Source organism: Mus pahari, chromosome 16 (genome assembly GCF_900095145.1).
Source record: "Mus pahari chromosome 16, PAHARI_EIJ_v1.1, whole genome shotgun sequence".
NCBI classification, from domain to species: Eukaryota; Metazoa; Chordata; class Mammalia; order Rodentia; family Muridae; genus Mus; species Mus pahari.
In genome coordinates, this window is record NC_034605.1 from 10,962,733 (window position 1) to 10,972,980 (window position 10,248).

The window sequence follows — 10,248 nt, forward strand, 5'->3', positions numbered from 1 at the left end:
AAGAGAGAAATCAAGGGACCAAGGAGAATGGAGGGTCAGGGAAGGATCCAGGAACACGGGAACCGAGCGGGGTGAAATGAGGGGGATCGGGAATATGTCTGCTCCCTTAGTTTTCTTTGGGTGCCGGTCCGGGTGACCGGATCAGAAGGTGCAACCGGGCAGCCGGGCGGCGGAGACAGGTGCCCGGTTGCCCCGGCTAGGCTCCCCCAGCTCCGGCCGCTCCGGCCGCTCCGGCCGCACTTCTGCAACGTTAGGCTGTGCACCTCCCAGCGCCGACTCCTTCGGTGCGCCGTAGCCCTCGCCTTATATACCCTGCTAAAAATAGCCTGCGAGACGTCTTCCCAATCAGCACAGGCCGAGTTCGAATTGCACCAATAGGGAGGCCTTTAATGAAGAGGCTCGGTCACGCCAGGCGGGGCCGCTGTGTGTCCGCATCGGCGATTGGTGCGAGCTGACATCATCGTCGCGCAGCCCCCGGGACAGGAGCGTCAGGATTGGGTACCGTGAGGGGCGGAGCTCCAAGCTGGTCACGTGGGGGGAGGAGGAGTGGGGGGAGCCAAGCGGGGGAGGAGGGGGGAGGCTGGCAGCGGAGCTTTGAATAGGGAAGTTTTGCAGGGGTTACGCTTGCAGTCAGTCCGCTGTTTGCAAATATTGCGTGGGCTCGGCGCGCTGCGGGCTGCGGGAGGGTCCGGACCCGGCGTCCGATTGCAGCGCCATCCAGTTTGCATGAAACTTTCACCTGCGCTCCCGGGAACAGTTTCTGCTCCGACTCCTGATCGTTCACCTCCCTGTTTTCCCGACAGCGGGGACTGTCTTTTCCAACCCGACATGGATGTGCTCCCAATGTGTAGCATCTTCCAGGAACTACAGATTGTGCACGAAACGGGCTACTTCTCGGCTCTGCCGTCCCTGGAGGAATATTGGCAACAGGTAAATACGGATTTTTTTTTTTTTTTCACCTGCCCGGTGCGCCGAGAAGGGAGTCGCGCGGAGGTGCAGGCAAGATGGTGTGTGCTTGGAAGTGCATCTTTTTAATGATGATTAGCATTTGCCTAATTAAAAATATAAAGTAATGATCTTAAGATGTCCTTCTGCTGCCTGGAATGATGAAGGCACTGTAGAGCGAGCCTCCGGGAGCGAGGAGTAGAGTTGTCATTTGTGTGGAGGCGAGCTCTCCTTCCCAGTACGTTTTTATTTCTTCATATTTTTTTTTTCGTTTTTTGCTAATTCCGGGCTTCCGAGTAGCATACACCTGGTGGGGGGGGACCCCAAATTCTTCTGACCGATCCAGACCTGAGCTCTTGGCACAAGTTTGGGGCTTGTACCAGCTCCAAACTCCACAGCTGGACCCTGTCATATGAACGAGCTTGCCTTGACTGCCAAAAGATTTGATTTAAGGATTTTGGTTTTGTTTTGATATTTGTATATCCAAATTTTAAAAGTCTTAATATTTTGCTCGCGGAACGCAGTAGTTCTTTTTGAACTCAAGGCCATTTGCAGTTTCTTTTCCTTCTGGATAATTTCTTATCATTCACGTATGCCTGCCTTGTTTTTCTTACCTGCTTTTCTTGTTGACTGCGCGGCGGGTGTGTATGTGGGGGGGGGGTGCTGTTTGCACACAAGTGACTTGTCAGTCATATGACAATGAGTCCATTCCTAGTTGCTTCGGGTCTTACTTTGGGCAAGAAAAATCTCGAATTCCGGCATTTTAATGGAACTAGAATTTGGGGCAACGGGAATAAAAGAAACACCCCCTCCCCCTTCTAAGTCATAGGATTCTGTGAGTGGCAAAAAAATTCTCAAACACTTTTACCATTGTCTTTAAAAACGATGATTCTGTTGCCGTCTCTCTACCCTTCTGGGCTTCCCCCCCCCCCCCAAGTGAATTAGCAGATGAAATAAATTCTGTCGGTTTCACAACCTCCCAGGCTTTAAAACGCAGGAAAAGCGAAGTGTTGGCTGAAACCTCCACATGCCGGCTTAATTGTTCACAATCCTCTCTGCCTTTCTCTCCCCCCTCCCCATTTTTCCCCCTCAAAGAAGCTGCTCCCTGGGACGTGATTGAAATTGATCTTAGTAGTTTCCTTTAGGCATTTGGGATTTGGGCAACTAGCCAAACTTGGCTCCTGGTCCCCTTCAGAGCCTTTTAAACTCCCAAAGAGCTTCGATCAGGTCCCCACTGCTCATCAGCATACTGGAGATTTTAAATTAGCCAGTTGATTAAAGTTTAACAAGATCTTCATAAATGTGTTCGCCATTTCTTTGGAACATCAATAATAGGTATCACTGCCTCCATTCCTAATACTGTACGCACTGTAACAGACATCGAATTTTGGGGGGAAAGGGAAAACAGGCACCCCCTCTTCCTTGGCTTGCTTGTGCTTGCTGTGTGAAGCTGGGCTTAGGATGTGTGTATACTGTGATAGAGGGCACATTGTTAAGTAAGCATTAGCCCTTTTGCTGGTAGCCTGCGCTCAAGATGGTCTGTGCCCTGATAACAATTTTTTGTTGCAGTTTAGTGCCGAAATTTCTGTCTGTAGGATAGAATACACAGAGGCACAGACAGCCTTATATGGGCATGCAGGCAAAGCTAGTGAAAAATCAGGGCCTACATAATTGAATCCTAAAATCTCTCCTACCGTTTTTCTTTTCCAGTGGCTAGAAAGTTTGAGATGGTGGGGAGAGGGGATTGCTGATCTCTGCAGTGTGTAGCTCCTTGAAAGGTTGGTGGCAGGGCTGGGAAGGGGCGCCCTGTTATGGCACACTGCATGTATATTTGAGCCGGGTCCTTATTTGGTTGCTGGTCAGAATTTCAAAAGGAAGTCTCCTTTGGCATTGCGTGAAAGAAAAAGGAGTGATGACTCATACTGTTGTACCCTTGGCCAGGAGATAAAGTCCTTGTTCATTGTGGGACTCCCAGAAGGGCCAGGGAGTAATTTCCCCTTTCCATCCTTTACAATAGCAGATAGCCACTCTGGAAGAATTCACTTCTGTTGTTGAGGTTTCTCGTTTCCCTCTGGCCAGTGCAAAGAAATCATTAAAGTTTGGTGGTATCCATAGTCCTGGACTTGGGAAATGACATTTAAAAATATACATGTATATATGTGTTTCTGTGTGTGTGTGTATGTGTGTGTGTGTGTGTGTGTGTATATATATATATATATGTATATATATACATATATATATGTATGTATGTATATATATACATATATGCATATGTATATTTATATGTATATATACACATACATATATGTATATTTATATGTATATCTCTTAGGTCCCAGCTACACAGAAAATGAGAGGTTTCTTTTCAAATTTATCGATGTCCATGAAGTGAATACAGACGGATATCTGCTGTCTGTTCTCTGACTACAGCCAGCCCTATATTGTCAGCTGTGCCCCCCAAGGGGGTCTTCAGACCACTCTGCGTGCTGTGCAGTATTTCTGTCCTGTTGTGTGAATACTCATGGATGGCTGGGGCTCTCTCATTGATGCTCATAGTTCTGGAGACTGTCAGAGGATCTGGTTAGACCTGTTAGGTTGGTGGGAGGGGGAGTGATGTGTGTCAGGCTGCTTTTCTTTGTGTGGTTTACCAGGATCGTCATTAGAGATGTCAACACTTGTAACTATAACAACCAAACAGGCTTAGTGATCATCATTCACTGTGGCCATTGGTCCAACACTGGAGAAACCAAGAGAGGTCTCACCTCTGCTTTTCCTTTAGATTCCTAGAAACAGCTTTCCTCTAGCATTCTTGGGGAAATAGATTCGCATTACAGAAGACTTTGTGACCCACAGTACCTGACACAGAAATAACTTATTCGTCCTTTGTTGCATGTTTCTTTTTCTTTTTTTTTTTTTTTTAATTCCTGTGTGCTTTCAGTTCCACTTTCAGTAGTCGTAACAGTCACGTGCCTTCTTGTGGTTCCTTTTTACACAGACCTGCCTGGAGTTGGAACGCTATCTTCAGAGTGAGCCCTGCTACGTGTCAGCCTCTGAGATAAAATTTGACAACCAGGAAGACCTGTGGACCAAATTCATTCTAGCTCGGGGGGAGAAGAAGGAGGAATCAGAACTGAAGATTTCTTCTAGTCCCCCAGAGGACTCTCTGATCAGCTCCAGCTTTAATTATAACTTAGAGACCAATAGCCTGAACTCTGATGTCAGCAGCGAGTCTTCGGACAGTTCGGAGGAACTTTCACCCACGACCAAATTTACCTCGGATCCCATTGGTGAAGTGTTAGTCAATTCAGGAAATCTGAGTTCCTCTGTCATTTCCACACCTCCGTCTTCTCCAGAAGTGAACAGGGAATCTTCCCAACTATGGGGCTGTGGACCAGGAGACCTGCCCTCACCTGGGAAGGTTCGAAGTGGGACCTCTGGGAAGTCTGGTGACAAGGGTAATGGCGACGCCTCCCCAGATGGCAGAAGACGGGTACATAGGTGCCACTTTAACGGCTGCAGGAAAGTTTACACTAAAAGCTCCCACTTGAAAGCACATCAGCGCACTCACACAGGTCAGTCCCCTCTCGGGGCCTGGGTGGTCAGCTGCTGGTGGGCGCCCTCAATCAATCAGCGCTGGGAGGGAGCCAGGGCTCCCCCAGGATGTGGTCACAAGCAAGACAATCCTCACTTCCTAAATTCTTTTCTCCGAGGAATTGGGTCTTTTTTGGAGTTCAGAGTAGAATCTTAAAAGACTGGACCTTTGAATCAGACGAATGGTTCATGCTTTCAGATTAAACAAGAGGCCAGACCATATTCTCCATGGACACCCAAACCTTCACCCACTGGGTGCTCATTTCCCATTGTCCATGCATCGTGCTATGTTGGGTTGCACCTCTTTCTTTGTCATGTAAGTGCAGGCTCAGGACAGATAGTCCTTGGGCAGCCTGGAGTTGGCTGATGTTGATGAGTGGTATTTTGAAGCCGCTGGAGTGAGCGATAGTCTTGGGCCAGTGGGCATTTACTGTGAATATAGCCACATAGAACAAGGGCTTTCTTAACACAGTGTCACTACTCAGATTGAATTCTGTTTATTTGAGACTGGCAGCACAACATCCGGGATAGGAGGGGAAGGATAAGAGGATAAGTGATTGTAAACTCGTATCTTACCCAGTGCATAGTCGAATTCTTGAGAGATGAAGTCAGGGCCCTGAAGAGGCTCAGATCTAGGAGAGGATATGAGTATTCCCCAGACAAGATGGTTTTTGCCTTGGGTTGATTTGAGCATCATTTTTCACTCATGGGTAGCATTTTATTCAGTTCTATACTTATAATTTAGCTAGGGAGTGATGTCAATTTGGTCATTTGATTGCCATCTAGAAACTGATCCAAAAGCCCTCTGAATGAGGTTTCTCAGGAACACATGATTTCAGTTTTGTTGAAATGTAGAAGGTCCCAGACGACTCATTCCACAGGGAAATGAGTAAGGAACCAGATAGTGCTGGAGGGGGCCCCCGTCTCCATGGAGAGAGCAATAAATCTCCTCCCTCAGCAAGGCTGTGGGTCCTGTGGGCTGACATCTCACCCTGCAAGTATGTCATCAGTCTGAGTAATTGTCATTGTTATGAGGTAACTTTGATTCTGCCAGCATGACTTTGTCAAACCTGGATCCCTGGAACGAACAGCCCAAGTGAGCCCTTCGGGGTAGGTTAGAAAAGACCTATGCTTGGGACCTTTAGCTTGCCAAAGGTACCGTCTTACCATTAAAGCATATGATGAGGTCTGTAGGCTGAGGGGACCTCGTGGTATATATGTTGTTCAATCTTCTCCCCTGTGCTATCTTGTCAGTGAAGTCATGGTGCCTTTGTCATGTGCTCTTTTCCCAGGAGAAAAGCCTTACAGATGCTCATGGGAAGGTTGTGAGTGGCGTTTTGCAAGAAGTGATGAGTTGACCAGACACTTCCGAAAGCATACTGGTGCCAAGCCTTTTAAATGCTCTCACTGTGACAGGTACGTCAATGAAGGCTTCGCAGGAAAAAGAAGTGTGGGGTCATGGGAATGAGGAAGAACCAGGGCAGAGTAGGTGTGTGAAGCAGGCCTTGGGAAGAAGGCCAATAGTTTCCCATTACTGGGTGCCATTTCTTTTAAGTCTGGGGCTTTTGCAAAAGTCTCTTGACACCTTGACTGTCTCTCTTAGGAAGCAGTGTGCCAGATTTCTACAAGAAAACTGTCTAGGGCTAGGCTTTCAAAATGGATCCCAACAGTTTTCAAATTCAAAATGTAGACCCTCCGTGGGACTTCTGGGACTTCCTGGGTGTTCTCTGATGACTTCTTGAACATGTATTCCTCTGCCTTGGGGTTTCCTGTCCCTAAAAAGTATTGGTAAAGACTCAGAGGCCTTGTCTAGGGACTGTGGTCTCTGGTGTGCCACACAATCCAGGAGACAAAACTCACCGCTTTGTTTCTGATCTGTCCTTGCAGGTGTTTCTCCAGGTCTGACCACCTGGCCCTGCACATGAAGAGGCACCTCTGAAGGAGCAGAGGGACGAATCCTGTAGGCTAAAAGAGGCTTCCAGGCTGAGGCGGCCATGGAAGGAGGGATGCCTGTACCAGCCAAAGCATGCCATTTTGCTTCCTATCCAGTTACCTCCAGGGGGCCTCTCTTTGGAAGGTCTTTTGAGGGCTACAAAAGTCATGTCAGAAGCGGTATAGCACCCCCCGGTGCATGGTGTTTGGGTGACCCCGGACTCACCACTGGTTCCTAACCTTCTGAGAGGCTCTAAGCTTTTTGCCGTGAGCATGCGCACTGAGAATGTTAATGGGTGGGATGATTGTATGTTGAGGATCTATTACTGACTGTATGGTGAGGCAGACTTTTTATTTTTTCCCCCTTTGTGGTATCAAATAACTGCAAGAGACAGAAAAAAAAAAAAAAAAAAAAGAAGCAGTTTGAATGTTTTGTGTGTGAGGAGTATACCAAGGGATGAGTTGACCACCAATCATTTCCTGAAGGGTGTCTGCACCTTAGAAAAAAATAAACAAAAACAACAAAAAAAAATAAAAAATAAAAGTTAAAATTAAAAAAAAAAAAAAAGATGGAAAAACGTGGAGGGTGGGAACGGGAACTCAGGACCCCATTGTGGCGAGTGTTAAGGGCAGGGGGATCCCCTGTGCCCCTTTCCTGTGTGAAAGGACTTTCTGGTGTCTGGTGCAGCTATAGAATGTGCAGTGTGTCAAGTAGCTTGTTTTACTGGCTACATGGGGCTCATTTGTAACCCATTGTATAAGCTGTATTTACAAATCGCAGTGGTCATTTTCTCTTATAATACAAAATACAAGTCGTGCATGGTCTGGGGGAGCTATAAACGTTTAACATTTTTAAATCGGGTCTCCAATCTTGATTCCAATTAATAAGCAGCTATAAGATCTAATTTGTGTAGAATAATGATTCCTTAAGCCATTTAGGCCTGGCAAGACACAACCCCCCTAGCCCCCACCCCCAGATCCTTCTATTTTGTAACACTCCCCGTGCAAAATGATCTTGTGCAATGTAGGGTTGTATTTTCAACGACTCAGAATTTGAATTTACTTTTTCTGGAGAATCTTAAGGTACCCTTTGGAGAAATTGGACACTTATCAAATGTCTAAATGCTAGGGGCCTGGAAATTACCAGTCTAATATCACATTAGGCTAAGAACACAAACTTTTTTTCTCAGTCGGGTGGATCAAACCACTAAGCTTAGACACCGTTTTTTCTCACGCAGCTACGTCTCTTATTTATGCCTTGAGGACTATTTCTGGTTTTCTAGCTGTTAATGCACTGTTGACCTTCATAATGGTGCCTTATGCAACTGGCCCTTCTGTGGGGTCAAATACAGGGGAATGGGTGACGCATGCTTAATTAAGGCTCTTTTTTCACCTGGCATTGTACTGTATCAATGTATAATATGGACAAAACAAACAAAGAACAACAATTACAACAAAAAGAACACCTCTTTAAGATCCTCCACAGTGACGAATGAACGGGTGAAAAGTCCTTTGACATGTCAACATGTGTTCATTTCCAACAACTTGACTGTCAGTGTTAAAATGGGGAAAAAAAATAACATGACAATTGAAAACTAATTCTGCTACCATGAGACTCTTTTAAGAGACCTTGCACAACTGTACAGATCTCACACACACACCCCCACACACACACACCCACACACACACCGGCTGTATTTATTATGTAACATTGTCACACATATTAAAGATACTGAAGTATTAAACAAACAAGAAAAAACAATGTCAATATCTTGCTCAAAAGGCACAAGTTTTGAGTACCTGTCTAGCTCTCTGTTGGTAATACTGAAAGTATACTGCATTTTGTTTTTTGTTTTTGTGTTTTTTTTTTTTGAAAAAAAAAGTGGATGAAATTTTTTGTGTATGTATATTTGTGTGTATAGTATGTGTATGTATGTGTGTATATATATATTATATATAGATAATATATAAATATTTTTTTAAGAAGAAACTAGAATGTTTAGCTAGAAAATTCTACAGCCTGTGAAGAAGTATTTCAAAATGGCCATAAAGGAGGTTAAAAGAAATTGAAAACTATAACCTAACTTTTATAGAGGCTTTATCTTTAATTTAATAATTTGCTGGAGACATTGTCGGCGTTGAGTCTATTCCAGCCTGCTGATTCTGGTAGTCACGATTGGCAAGCCTGGAATAGGGGACCTACGGCCATGCAGAAGGGGCATGAACAAAATACTGGCCAACCAGCTGGACTCAGACCCACAAAGGTTTTGATTTTCCTTTCAGCCTTACTAGAAGATCTAACCTAAGAGTAAGCTGCCCACAGGGATTGTTTTTTAGAATACTTTTTATGCAGATGAAACTATTTTTTCCAGCATGTAGATTCTTCCAGCTTTTTCAAGGAGTACTTTCCCGGAATTTGGCATACCACAGCGTAGACAGCTGATATTTCTGATATTTCATCCAGCTGCTTGGCTTTTTGGGTGTGGATCTTTACATATATGAGAATGAGTCTGGCTGGGCTGGTATTTCGTTTGATCTTCCTGGAAATGAGCAATGATTAAAGCTCCCTTAACTGTTATTTGTTTTGTTTTGTTTTATTGTATCTGGCCTGATGAATACATTTCTCTACAGAACTGATTTCATTTCGCTCAAGGGGAAAATGCACTTTTGTTTGGCAATTCAAAATCCTAGCACTTGATTTGCTGGGTTTTGGAAAACTCCTTTTTTGGCCCTGCTGTGTGCTTATCCATAGCAATTCCATTAAGTAAGAAGGTAAACAGAAGAGAGAGAAAACTTGTGCTGGCTCGTCTCACTTATGAAACACATAGATGTTGTTGGACTGGGTGGGGCTGGGTGCCGTATATGTCAATGCCTGTAATTTTAATAATAAGCAAGTACATTCTGTTCAGGTGATAACTGAGCCTCAATCAAGCAGAAACTTTTGCTTGAAATTTAAAAAAAAATTTCTATTAGTGAAATTTCTTTATTTCTTTTTTTTTGAAGCACCCTGTTATCTAAAGAATCTTTGTAAGATTTTTGTAAAATTTTGTTTTACAAGATTTTATTTGAAATTGTTTTTTGCGAGATTGTTATATTTCTGTATGAATGTATTTTTTATTCGAATAACATAAAAAAGAATTCTTATCAGCATCTGGAGCCTGATTGTTTTTCTGGGGTGCAGTGGGGGGAAGGGGGTTGTTAACAAATTCCTGCTGTGTTACTCAGCCTGGCTTCCTCCCCGGGAAATCACCATTGTGTAATTCTGAGGGCCTTTTGCCTAGCTCAGTCCCTGCCTTCCTTGTCTTTCTACTTACCACAGCTGTCTCTGGAGCTAGGGGGAAGCTTTTGACATTGGTTCCCCCCCCCCACACACACACACCCCTCAAATGTACTGAATGTGTTCCAAAGCCTGACAAAAACAGCCCTAGGCTTGGGGGGTGGGGTGGGGGCACAATAGGAAGACACTTGTTGCATTTTTTTTTTTTTTCTTTCTCTTCCTGTCACTCAAGCCCGGGAGACTTACAGTGCAGAGAGGCCCCAGTACTGTGGCTAACTGCTCCTCCGGTTCACTTCTGAAATCCAGCCGATTTTGTTCTCTTAGCTGGTAGAGCTGGGTCTGTCTGTCTGGATGGAGCTGGCGTCACACCTGGATGAGTCCCATCTGGGAAGGATAGACCAGCAAGCAGATGATAAAGGGAAGTCAGGCCAGAAAGCCGTCCCAATGGACTCTCTGCAGCCACTGTTTCCCATTCCCAGAGTGCCCCCCCCCCCCCCCCCCCC

The 10,248-nt window shown here is 45.1% G+C and overlaps 1 protein-coding gene across 1 annotated transcript; it reads left to right on the forward strand.

The window, feature by feature from the left end:
* The first annotated feature begins 582 nt into the window (after positions 1–582).
* On the forward strand, positions 583–9,615 carry Klf6 (Kruppel like factor 6). Its single transcript, XM_021215576.1, has 4 exons — positions 583–930; positions 3,941–4,517; positions 5,829–5,952; positions 6,424–9,615. Exons 1-4 carry the CDS (start codon positions 727–729, stop codon positions 6,473–6,475), a joined length of 957 nt encoding a protein of 318 aa, XP_021071235.1. The 5' UTR covers positions 583–726; the 3' UTR covers positions 6,476–9,615.
* Positions 9,616–10,248: the final 633 nt, after the last annotated feature.

Bases quoted from the DNA above. Each gene is read 5' to 3' on its own strand.
- Klf6 (XM_021215576.1), top strand. From the start codon at position 727: ATGAAACTTTCACCTGCGCTCCCGGGAACAGTTTCTGCTCCGACTCCT. The intron at 931-3,940 runs GTAAATACGGAT...CTTTTTACACAG, and splicing joins TGGAGGAATATTGGCAACAG to ACCTGCCTGGAGTTGGAACG. The intron at 4,518-5,828 runs GTCAGTCCCCTC...CTCTTTTCCCAG, and splicing joins ACATCAGCGCACTCACACAG to GAGAAAAGCCTTACAGATGC.